The 12,964-nt window shown below is 46.1% G+C and overlaps 1 protein-coding gene across 1 annotated transcript; it reads right to left on the reverse strand.

Annotated features, from left to right (window-relative positions):
- Positions 1–443: 443 nt before the first annotated feature.
- On the reverse strand, positions 444–12,602 carry TFAP2C (transcription factor AP-2 gamma). Its single transcript, XM_037403349.1, has 7 exons — positions 11,959–12,602; positions 10,089–10,565; positions 9,799–9,850; positions 8,054–8,276; positions 7,264–7,382; positions 5,688–5,829; positions 444–3,847 (listed from the first exon to the last, which is right to left on the reverse strand). The coding sequence occupies exons 1-7, from the start codon at positions 12,004–12,006 to the stop codon at positions 3,562–3,564; spliced, it is 1,347 nt and encodes a 448-aa protein (XP_037259246.1). The 5' UTR covers positions 12,007–12,602; the 3' UTR covers positions 444–3,561.
- Between the last annotated feature and the right edge of the window lie 362 nt (positions 12,603–12,964).

Below are 12,964 nucleotides of genomic sequence, written 5' to 3' on the forward strand. Positions count from 1 at the left end.
TGCCGTGGCTCTAACACTGCTGGGAAAGATCCCAGCATCCTCCAATGCCCAGCTGCTGCTGATGGCCAAGTGAAAGATGGTTGAGATTTTTCCTTTTTCCACAAGCTATTTTTATATTGAGTGACATGAATTCAACTATTTTGTGGGTATGTGTCAAAAAACATTTTTGCAGAAGGGCAATACTTAAACCTGTCCATTTCAGCTTCAGAGTTTTTACTTTCAGATCCTAATAGTTTTAAGTAATTTCCCATTATAAAAAGACCAAACCCATTATTTTTCTGGGAGAATGACAAGGGACAAGATTGGACAGAGTCATTTGAACATCCATTTTCAAAGGACATGACAAATGAAACTTCTGAAGAGTTTTACATTAGAACTTTTATTTTCTTCTAGCCAGCCTGGAAATATAGTATGTAAAAGCAGCAAAAAGCATGAAACATTGAGGATCAGAAAAAACAATTAAATACTTTCCTGCATGTTCAGATAACTTTGTGCTTTTTAGATTTCCCAAGAAGTTACTAGCCTATTGACATCTACCTTAAGATTAATAATTTTGGATGACAGACAAGTTCAGGTCAGAGTTTAACCGTTCTCTTCAGTGAATGGAGCAGAAGACATTGTTCTTGTTGCGTATTACTGACACAACTTATAAGGTAGTTGAGCCTTAGAATAATGCAACATCTAAAATACACAGTAGAGAAAAAGCATTAAGGTAATGGAAACTCAACATTTCTCATGTTCCAAACATATAAATAGAACCCGAGTCAGTACATTAAACAATTGACTGGCTTTGCTTGAATGCATGCAGGAATAAATGGAAACATCCTTATTTCCTATCCCAAGGGGCAATTATTTCAGAGCCTGGTTTTGTGCATTAATAAAAAGCAAGATTCCATTGTCTGGTAGCTAAAATATCTTACTATATATGCTGTATAAGCAGTCCAGCAGCAGAAACAGGAAAAAAAAATATCCCCAGAACCCTAGGACTGCATTCTCTAAACAAGTTGTGACCGCATCTAGCAAGTTTATGTTTGTATATATAAAAAAATCAGTAAAAATATTATCAGAATGGTATATTGTTTTTCTATTTTAGAAGTTCTGTTAGTCATCACGTGTGCTGGCTGCACTGTGTCTACAGATGGTCCAAAATGCTTATTTCTCAAATGCTCTAATGCAAAGGGTGGAATTTCACACCTCTTTAGGAGAGAGGGGACTAGATTGCAACACAAAAACCAGCTTTCTCCCAGCTCACCACTGATACATCCATTTCTTTGAGCTTCCCTTTCTTCTCCCTGCAACCTTCAGTAGTTTGCCTTTATCCTTTAAAGGAAAAATAAGAACATAAAAATAAACTAAAAACAAAGTATTCCAAAATCATACATATTGCCTCTTCTGCACATCTGTGAAAGAAACAGATTGCCACGATGTGAACCAAATTCTTACTTGAGGTTATTGGCCGGTGTCACTGTTCACGTTTGCTCTGGCCACACGGCTGACTGATCAGGTGTTGAAAAGCCAAGGACAGACTAAAACCCAGGTGCATATTATTCCTTTTATCATTAAGCATTGGGAAAGGGTGGGGTGGGGTGGAGTTTCTCTTCAGGAAGGTTTGTTTGGCTGTTTGTGGCACCCAAGACACTGAATGCTACTGAAAGCCTGAGATCCTGCCTCACCCCTACCACACAGAATACATTGGGGGGACTTCCTGGAAAATGCTGTAAACTTCCTCAAATAAGTAAAACTGGGCTGAAGCCAGATGTGAGACCTATCAAATTTCACACACAAGGATTTTGCAAATATTTGTCATTAGAGACAGATTATTCTGATAAGGTCAGATTCACTAGAAGGCAAAGCTGGGGGGATTGATTTTTATTTTGAGGAAGACTGGCACTTTGTGTTTAAGCTGCCTATGATAATGACATCTTAGGAAGAAAAAAAAAAAAAGATTCTTGGAGATACGTAACGTGTTTAATTGAAACCATTAGTTTTACTGGCAAACAGCTTCATATTTCTGTTCTGTTAATCCGAACAAAGTGCTGCAATTATGACTCAATACATAATGTCCTCTAGTGCTACTCGCCCCACATTCCCGAAGTATAGAAAGAAAACAAAACTGTTTTCAGTTAATAAAATATTCCATGCTTCTATCCAGAATACTTTTATTATATGGTTATCATATACATCAGCATTATATTGGGAACATTTACAAATATGTAAAGATAGTTCAGAACCTCCATTATTCACATACACACTAACTCACACACTCATTTTGCATGTCTAGTCAGTTATCAGGTGAATGATGCACAAAATTATTGCTTTGTGAACATACACCTCAGATTAAATCTAATCTTCAGTGGCAAGAATTGAGATATTTAAAACAAAACAAAAACAAACCAAGTCTTAAATACCCTGTATAACATACCTGTGCATAAACCTAAAGATATGTTTAGATTACCCATTACCTTTGACATACTTACCAAAATTAAAATTTGAAACCCATTTATAAAAAAAAAAGTATTAAAAAGTTCACCATTATTTACAAGTCCGATTAAATTACACATAAATAAATATTTACATTCAACAGACTGCTTCCCTTAATACACATAAAGCCTCCCTGGAAATATTTTTTGGCCTTAATAGGCCAAAAAAAAAAAAAATATTATGTGCCTATTCTTTCAAGTTTCCCCCCAATTTAAAAAAAAAGACAATATAAATATGTGAACAAAGCTGCAATATCCTTAGACACAGAAAAGTGAATTTTCTAAAAGCAATTCCATTTTGAACTATCCCTTGTTTAAAAAAAAAAATTCAAGGTAATATTTACTGTAGCCAACATTACTGCAGTTTGTGAAAGCCTGAACATTTCCATAAAAATAAGCATGTCAAATACCATCAGATAAGGTTCTAGTACTCTCTTATGGTAATCTGGGGGGGGGGGGGGGGGAGGGGGCGGGGAGAACACAAAAAACAACCCACACAATAATCTTACTATTTTGAGGTGTTTATAAAAAAATTTTAATGTATATAAATCTATAAATCATTGTTTAATACTGCTTTATTGTTACTGTTGCATTTAGAGAGAATAAAACCCTGAAACTGTACCAGAAAACAAATAGGCTTCCATCTAAAATCTGTATCTTAAAAACTATACATTAAGCTGGTCACCACTAGATACTTAGATATGGAAAAGAAATCTGTATCTCTGTGTATTTCCATCAAAACCCCTTTGTAGCACCACTTTCACAACAAAGTATTTCAGTACACTTGTACAAGTACTTATCTTCTGGTATTTGCTTCCACAGATAAGGGATACTGCAGCTTTTAGAGAGACTTGTCTCATGGATCCAGGAGGAGTGAAGATCCCGAATAAGATGATTTTTTTAATCCTTTTTCCCCCTCCTTTCTTTAAAGGAAAAAAAAAAAACCAAACCCCAAAACAGTATCAAACAAAAAAAAAAAAACCACCCCAAACAAAAAAAAAACAAATTTCTACGTTCCCCCCAGCAAGAAGATCCCAGTCTGTGTTTAGGAGGAAGAGTTTAAAGTCTGGTTTCTCTCCTTTTACTTCCTGTGCTTATCCATTTTATCAATGGTTTTGTTGGTTTCTGCAGGGCTCTGGTCGCCAGCGTTCATGTATGTCTTGTCTGCTATTTTTAATGCTTCATTTAGGTAGTTCTGGACGGATGTCATGGCAGCACAGATGGCAGCACTCCCAAAGCCATGTGTGATCAGGCTAAAATGAGTCAAACAGCCCTGGATGCCAGGGTCCAAGATGGGACTAGGTCTCGTGTTTCCAAGAGGAGTTCTGTCCTGAGTGAGGAGGTCTGTGAATTCCTTACAAATCTGTCTGCAAGACACAAAGTGGATCACACTTTACACCATGGTGGGAATTTATGCAAAAGCAAATAAATAAATAAAAATAACATTAAAAGTCCATATCAAATATTTAGCAGTTATGTGGGAATTAGAGTTTTCAGAAATCTATTACTCCAGCAGCAGCATCTAAAATTAAAGCCTATTTATTAGCACCAATTTCCGATTAACTTTCTGTTAATATCTATGTCACAAAAACTCATACACATTCTGCAAAATGACCTCTCCACCTCTGGTGTCTGGCTGGCTCTGCGTCATTTGCTCTGCATTTTAAGGGGAGAGTGGGAATTTTGAGCTAGTTTCTATGAGAACTTCCACAGCTGCAGTTAAGTGATTTAGAAAGACTAAAGCAGCTGAATAGACGATTCAGTTTAGTTGTGCATATTATATGTATATGCCCTCTTTAAGAGAGATTCAGGCCCTGATCCTGCAAACTAACACATATGCCTAGCAAAACATGAGTGGTTAATAATGCTCAAACATATGTTGTTTGCTGCTTGTAAATCTGTCCCATTGATGGGATTTCACGGGAGCTGAGGATATCTTAACAGAATCAATTTATCAGAATTTCTCGATCACACACATCTTCCAAAAAGATTATTGTTCTTAGTGCCCCTAACAATACCAATAGTGAAAACACTGAAGAGGGGCAGAGCAGTGCTCAGTAAAAAGCGTAAGGTTCCAGTTAAAGGAAAGAGAGACACTATATTTCTAGAAGATATATACTTGTAAAAGGAGGTCTCTCTCAGAAAGGCTGGATTAACTCAGTAACAAGTAAGTAAGGAGTAAGTTTTGCATAACTGATCTGAGCCCAAAGTCAGGGCAACCCTTCTCAGCAGTTTAAACAGGATTTTGTCAGATCTTCTGCAGACTGAGGGTGCTTTCAAAAGCAAGGAATTACCTCGATCCCAAACCAGAAAACACCTCAGACCAGAACAGATCGTGAGGCTTTGTTAAATCTCAGCCTGGGAAGGGCAGGGCAGGGCAAAGGGGACAGCAAGCACTCCAGCCACCAGTTAAGTGTGACTCAACACAGGTATATCCTACCAAAGGCCTGTTCGGTACGTTGTTCATTTACAGGTACAAGTACAGGTCTGCAGAACACCCATTAACAAAGCTTCTCTTCTTTACCCTTCCTTTCTTATCAAGGTTTGTAATAGGAATTGAGTCAAGTACAGGGACTTTTCACATCTGCCAAAGGTTGGCTTTCACTGAAATATTAAAATCTTCACCCATAATAGTGAAAACGAACTACCCACAATTCTTGACTCCTAGTGTTCCACGGGGGAAACCTGTGTGCTGCTATTGCCAAAAGCAGTTACAAGGACATAGTGGCTGAGCTTCCCTTGCACTCAACATGCCCACCAGCAGCTCTTTTTGGAGATGGCCCCTCTGCATGTACACAGGGGTAGATGAATTATCTCCTGCTCAGAGTCCTGGCACTGGTTCACATTCACATTCCCAGGCCACACCTGCTCTCCGGGTCTTCAGCCCCATCAGACCTAGAGACATCTTTTTCTTAGAGATATAGCTGTCCCAGTATAGGACTTTTTTCTGAGTTTTTTACTACAGTATAAAGAACAGAACTAGTCTAAACTGCTTTAGAGCTATCATACAGGGTTGTTGATATTATTATTATTGGTTCAGACTAAAATAACTGCTGTCATATTTGGAATTTGAACCAAAACCAAATAAAAAGAATTGCTTCGTCTCTCTGATTAAAGTTACACATGAAAATGTACCAAACTGTCCCCAGCCAGATACTCATGGTCAGAAAAAAGAAGGAAAAAAAAAAATCCAAACCCAAAACTTACTTTGCAGCAAGAAGCATGTTCTTCCTGTTTGCCATTTCATTGCGGCCCATATGTGGTCTAGTTAAATATTCGGCCACTGCTTTGGAAGGAAACTCTGTCTCACATACATAGCCAAAGTCACGAGCAAGATGCACAGCTTCACCTGGCGCGGGTAAAAGGGAATGCTTATTAAATGTAGTAATACCAATTTGTTGTAAGGAGATCAGGGAAACGAAGGAAAGAGTTCTGAATTTTTGAAGTGTATTGCTGTTTCAGAAAGGGACACTGCTATGTTACCACTATACCACTCATTACCATGTTCTAATTGATAAATCAGGGTTTCTTTGCAAGTTTGCATCAAGAAAAAAAAAAAAGACCTACCTAGTGACTGCTACAAATAAAAAGTATTATCTTGGCTTTAAACTAGGAAGAAAAACTCCTGTCTCTATCTAGATGAACTGTGCAGCACAGACTTCAGTCTAGATAAACTGTCCACTGAAGATTTAAAAAAAAGCTGGCAACTAAATTCCACTTACACAATAAAGTGTTTATCAGTTTAGTATATTTTCAAATTGCTTTCTAATAAGCATTTTCATATAGAAAATAAAATTGCAAGGTACACTTTTTTTCATTAAGGCAATTTGATCAGGCTTTAAAAACATGGATTGGCATGATCAGTGTGTTACCTGTAACATACATGCATGCATGTGCACACACGTAAGCTCTCTTAAACCCATATTCCAAAGGAAGGTTTTAAATGGAAGTTGCTGTATTATTTGAGCTGATATAGAATTGAAATAGCAGTAAGGTATCGTTAGATCATTTTTCACTTTTCAATTGCTACTTCTATGCCTATTAAACTGTACTACTACCAGGAGCTGCTTTAAACAGAAACACAAAACATAACCACACACATACAGATATATATACACACACCCTTCAAGTCAGCTCAACTGATAGAGGGTCCACGTAACATGTTACAGATTAAAGGGGCTCCAGTTTCCTATCAGGAAGTCAAAAGCTATAAATCTCACTTTATATGCTTGTTTATTAGAAAAGCTTCTGAGGATACCACTGAGGTAGGGCCAGGCATTGGAGTCAGCTGCCCCAGATTTTAAAGTTTCCTAATAAGGGACCAAACCCACTAATGTGATGAGTTTCACCCCTTTTGCCTTCCCTGCCTGTCCTGCACACAAACTTACAAAACCCAAAGCAACCTACACACCACCACCACCCTCAAGAAACACAGACTGGACAAACATGCATTTTGAGCATCTTGGCATGTAGGAATTACTGCACCTCTGCCAGCATCCATGCGATGCAGCCGTGAGGAAAAGGAGTATTAGCTGGGTTTGTGCGGGTAGGACTCTGAGGCCAGGGACTTGGCAACCAGATTTGGAGGGAGAATATGGGGGAGAGGAGCACCTCAGAGGCCACACAGCTATTAGTTGCTGCAACGTCCTCATCATGCTCACTTTAAAATAAACAAAAAACTATTATGTTGATGGACTTTCTAGTATTTCCATGCTTTGCCTAGAGGGTAAAAGCTGTATAGAAGGGGGGAAAAGTTTCTTTTTAAGACACATACAAGACTGACCTTCCACCAAAGATGTCAATAGTGTCACATTTGCAGCTTTCCTTCTACCAGCAGGAAGATTCAAGCCAATTTTATCCAGTTTTTCCCTTAATGATCTGCCACCATTTTTAGATTTGGCTCTGTAATTAAAGAAAGAAAAAAAAAATGGCCTTATTTATCTTCAGGGAACACTTCTTTTTAAAGATGAGAAATTCCAGTCGCTGACATTCAATAGGGTTCTAGTTGGGGTTGGGGGGGGGGGGAGATAAAAAACAGGCTCTTTTCAAGTGACCTACTTTTTAAATGCTCTACTACAAACCAGCCAGGATGAAGCACAGCAGAGGTCAAAATCAGAACGTTTCAAACTGCACCATTGAAACCAACAGCTGTATAATAATCAGAAGCTGAATTAAAGTGCATGCAAAAAAGGACATATAAAGTGCCCTTGTAATGATTAATCAAGAACAGATTTAATTCAAAAATTATTCCATGGGGAAATAGTTTATCACAGGAATAAGAAAGCTCCATAAGCCATTTTTGAGATAAAACTTTCAACGGAGAATGGGAACTGCTGCCAGAGCTGTTAATAGCACTTCTCGAAAAGTAGCAGAAGTGCAAAGAAGTTTTGTTTCCAAAGCCTATTAGGATTCAGTGTTGTTGGGCTTCTTAAAAATCAGAAATTTGCTAAAAGGCTTTCTTAGCTCCTCGTTATGCTAATCTGGCTGCTCACACACACACACACACAAAAGCACAAGAAAAATCACAAACAATAGACACGATGGGGGTGGCTGTAAGGGGAGCAGCAGCCTACCTTCGGAGTACTCCTCCGAGCAAAGAGGCATTGAGACACTCAGGGGGCGAGAGCCGTCTCTGCACCTCTGCTACTGTCACTTTGTATTTCGATGTGGAGCTCAGAAGGGAAAGCCTTCCCGGAACCGAACAAAACACTTCGTTGGGGTTTATGACCACTCCAATTAATCCATCCTTTTGGCAGGGGAGACTCAGAGCACTGTTTTTCGTTAAGGAAATAGGACCTGCGGGAGGAGGAGGGAAAGCAGGTATTTTTATAAAAGGGAAAAATAAATAGGAAGTGGCAAGTGAATTTCCTTTCTACAAAAAAAGACCAGGAGACAGGATTTCGTTTTGCATTAAATGCTCACACCACTGACCCCCGTCCCCACCATCCATCTGAACAGCTATATTTTGCCACACTAAATTTCAAGGAGCTGCCGAACACAACTAATACTTTTTAAAAAACGCACAGAAAAAACATCCCTGAAGCAGCATGCTGCAAGTTAGCAAATCCACGCTTATAAAAAGCCCGACACAACTACAGGCTCCAAATTAGCATCCTACAGCTACTGCCAAAAACTCTTTCTGAGCCGGGGCAGGGAGAAGCCTCCCAGTTCGTGCTGGGTTCATCTTCCACCTCGCACACGCGGATTTACAAATCCGCCTTTGGAATTTAATCCCAAACTCATAACAGACAGAACGACAGAGGATGGAGCCCACAAGAGAACTGAAAGTAAAACCTTGCTCGTTAATGGCTTCAGCCTTGAGGTGAATAGGGATAACAAAGGCTTCGCAAGGAGCAAGCCAGAGATCCAGATTTTCCATCCCCTTGCGAATCCACCCAGTTAACCCCAGCGGCGTGCTGCCGGCTCAGCACCGATCGGAAAGGGTTAAAGAGCCGAGGTCGGCCCCGCTCCCCGGAGGGGGAGAGATTTTTCAGTGGTGCATCTGACAGCGAAATTATTCTCCCATGAGCTAAACGCAGCAATCAGCGCTCTGACAAACACTTCTGCTTTTCCTCAGTTAGGTATTTGTTTGAAGTCTTCCGAAGAAACTTCCACAGAATTTTTTTTAAGCACAAATTTGTTTTTTAAACAAAAGCGGGGGGGGGGGGGGAAAAACCCTAAATGACTAAATTGAGTCAATACGCCTTTCTCCTTAAAACCTCAGCTACAAAACCATTTCGATTAAGATAAAGCCGAACAGGCTTATGCCAGTGAACTCACTCCCTTCTCAAGTCTTGCAAAAAAGTTGAAGAAAAAAGAAAGGGAAAAAACGACCACAAAAAGATACAAAACTCCAAACTGTCTTTGAATGCTAGCAACAGAAAAGCCCCCAAAAAACCAAACCAAACCAAAAAAAACACACACACAAAAACACCACAAGCCACACCAAAAAAAAAAAAAGCCCCGTGTCACTTCACACACACGCATTCCAGGGCATCATTACAGTCGGTCCAAGGTCCTGCTTTCGGTTAAAGCCATCCAGGGGAGCGGGCTCGTCCCCGCCGGTGTCCCCGGGGGAGGCCGGCAGCCGCCACACGCCTGTCCGCGGCTCAGGGGACGGGGCAGTCCCCGCCGCCACCACCTTCCCTCGGGTGGCGGTAGAAAACCCCAGTGACCGAGGGTGTAACAAAAACTCCTGCGCCCGCCCGATCCGAAAGGCTCCGTCTCTTAAAAGATAATAAGGCATCAATTCACCGGTGCGTCATTAAACTTTTAACTATTGACAAGGGAAAGTAAACTGCAGTGCCACCTTACTGACCTTTTCTAATGACTGTCTGGTCATGCATTAGTAAGTGCTGATCTTCCACGTTCTGGAAAGAGAAACGGGAGAAAGTTTTGCACCTTGAAAGGCTGAGGGAACGAGCCGGGGACCTCTGGGGGACCCCCACACACTCCTCCCCGCGCTCCCCCATTTTAAGGGCAGAAAAGGGGGGTTTCGCTCCAAGGACGGGGATGGGGCACGTCAAGCAGGGATGCGCGGGAGGGGGCAGTGCCCGGATGCCGCCCGTCCCCCGGGGTGCTCGGGGGGCTCCGGGGGGGGGGCCTTACCTGCACCTCCTCCATCTGGTGGGCCATGTCGTGCAGGCCCAGGTTATCGGCCAGCGCGGAGGCGTCCAGCCCGTGCCCGTGGGGCAGGAGGAGCTCGGAGCGTCGGTACGTTTCCCTGCGGCCGCCGGCGGAGCCGCTCTCCAGCGCCGAGAGGTGGGGGACGAGGCCGGGGCGGCCGTGGGGGGCGAGGCCGGCCGGGTCCTGGCTCTGCCGGTTGGGCCAGGCGCTCTGCTGCTGGCTGGGGGGCGGCGGCGGCGGCTGGTGGAGAGGGTTGATGGAGAAGGGGTCCCCGAGGTGGGAGTAGGGGTCGCTGGACTGGGAGTAAGGCAGCGGCTGGTACGGGGGGGGGAAGTAGGGGGGCTGGAAGTCTGAGGCGCCCGAGTGGGAGAGCGGCGGAGCCGGGCTGTACAGGTGCTGGCTGACCGCCGAGAGGTGCGGGAGCCGCGGGTTCCCGTTGCTGCTCCCATCGTGCCGGTCCTGGAAAGCACAGAGAGGTGGGGGAGAAGGGGGGCGGCAGTCAGCGGGGGGCTGTCGGACAGCCCAGGCTCAGGGGGACGCTCCGGGCGGCGGCACTTGCTGGCCCCGGGTAAGCGGGGAGGAGAGAGCCGCCCTGGAGCCTTCTCTTGGAAGGCACTTGGCTACGAAACCTGCCCCCCTCCCAGGGAAGAGATTACAAACCCGTTCTCGCTGCCCTCCTCACCCACCGCCACTGCAACACGCTAATCCTCACGCTTGTGCGAGTCAAGGAAAAGTCAAACCAGCGACGCAGCCCGAATCCCGCCGCGCTGCCCGGCTGGGCGGGGGACTCCGAGGCCGGGGGCTGCAGACCCTCTGCCCTTGGAGAGGGGGGGCGCTGGGCAGCGCAGGCCGGGCGGCCCCGGCCCCCCCACAGTCCCGAGGCCCCGGGGCCAGCCGGGGCGGCAGCTCTGGCCCGACGGCTGCCGGCGCGGCAGGGAAGGGCGGCGTGTTTCCCTCCGGTCGCCCCATCTCTGCTGCTTCCCCCATTTCAGACCTCAGCAGTCAAAGCTTAAAACGTCTACATTGAGCTGATCCAGGAGTTTAGCAGCTTCTGGCTTCACGGTCATTAAAATAACAGGGCTAGTTAGTAAGAGGTGAATGGGGTCCCAATGGAGCGTGAAGCGGGGACTGCAGCTTATCTGTAGGAGCCAAGCAGGCGGACCGCGACGCGGGGGACACACACAGAGGCTTTCGGAGGGATCAAAACCCGTGAGCACCTCACGGGGCGTGAGAGACGCTCCCGCGGAGGGGAACGGCCGCTCGGGGCGGGCGCCCGAGGAGTGCCCGGCTCATCCCCGCGGCAGCAGCTCCCTCCCCGCCGGCCGGCTCCTCCGCACCTCCCGGCACTCTCCCACCCGGAGCGGGGCCCCGCAGCCCGGACCGGTCCGACAAGCTGGGGCACTCGGCACCGCGCCCCGCCGGCGGGCTGGGGGCTGCCCGCTCCTGCCGCCGGCCCCGGTTGCCGCTGCTCCTGCCCGCTGCCGTGCGGCGCTGCTCCAGCGGGCGGGCGGCGGGCGCGGGGTGCGAGCTCCTTCTGCCAGCCGCGACTTTCACCCCGCTAAACTTTAGAGTTCAAAAGACTGGGGGAGGTAGGGGATTAAAATTCGCACCTCCAAAAAAAAAAAAAAAAAAAAAAAAAAAAAAAGAGGAAAAAAGAAAAAAAAAAGTCAAACCGGAGGTCTTCGGGAAGGGATAAATCCCGCCCGGCAGGGAGGCGAGAGCGGGGCGCCGGCTGGAAGCGAGCGGAGGGAGGGCAGCGTGGCTCGGGGGGCAGCGGAGCTCCGCTCTGCCCCATGCCGGACCCCCTCCCCCCCCCCCTTCCCCACTCCCGACCCCTCCCCGCGCTTCTCACCTCGCAGTCCTCTTCATACTTGACATTATCTGCTAGTTTCCACAACATGGCGTCCAGCGTCCAAACCAGGTGTGTGGTGCCGAAAATAGACGAGAGCTCAGCTCCCCCCCCACGGGCGGTAAATCCACGTCGGCGCTGGGGAAGAGGAGCTGCCCCCCGGACGGAGCTCAGTTGGCAGGCATGAAGACAGATGACGGACTAAACCTCCGCGCTTATGGTCACTTGGGTTTTTTTCCCTGCCCAGACGCCCTTAATGGCAATAGGATTATCATAACTCCTCCCCAGGGATGGCTTGGGAGCCGCGGCCGCCAGCCACTCAGGAGGGAGCGCGCAGCCTCAAGCCACTCCTTCCGCGCTGTGCTCCGCGCCCGCGGAGGGGTGGGGAAGCAGCACAGAGCGGGGCAGCCCCCCCACCCCAGCGCCCCAGAGCGCTCAGGGAGCGCGGGGGGGGGCAGGCCTGGCCCGCGAGGAAGGGGTCATGCGTGGGCATCCCCTCCCCGGACCCACGCTGCAACGAGGCTGCCCCAACCCCCCTCCCCCCCACGTGTTGGATGGGGGGGTGGGGGGGACCAGTGTCGGGTGTCCCCCCCATGCGCGGAGGGACTTTGCTGAGACCCGCGTAGGGAGGCACAGCGGCGGTGCCCCCACACGCGGTGGGTCCGGCGGCTTCTGGGCGAAATAAACTCGGGAAAGGTCCTCGTTACAAAAGCGAGAAAGTCCGAGCGCCAGCCTGAGCTCGATTTGCATAATTGTCAAGTTTGAATTACTGATTACAACTTGTAAGCTACCAATGTTTAAGGTATAATTTACTTAATTATCCGACAAGATTATTGCAGTTGTGTTGAATCCCTGGTAGGTAAAGCAGCACTGATTCAGCGTCCCCGATCCGGGGCTGTGTGAATTGTGCCACTGGTTCCTCGCATGATTATTTTTTTTTTTTTTTTAACGAAAATCCCGCCTGTCTAATCTTTTACGCGCAAACTTGGGGCTGGGGCAGCAGGTGGGA

The sequence above is a fragment of the Falco rusticolus genome, chromosome 10 (assembly GCF_015220075.1).
Source record: "Falco rusticolus isolate bFalRus1 chromosome 10, bFalRus1.pri, whole genome shotgun sequence".
In the NCBI taxonomy this organism is placed as follows: Eukaryota; Metazoa; Chordata; class Aves; order Falconiformes; family Falconidae; genus Falco; species Falco rusticolus.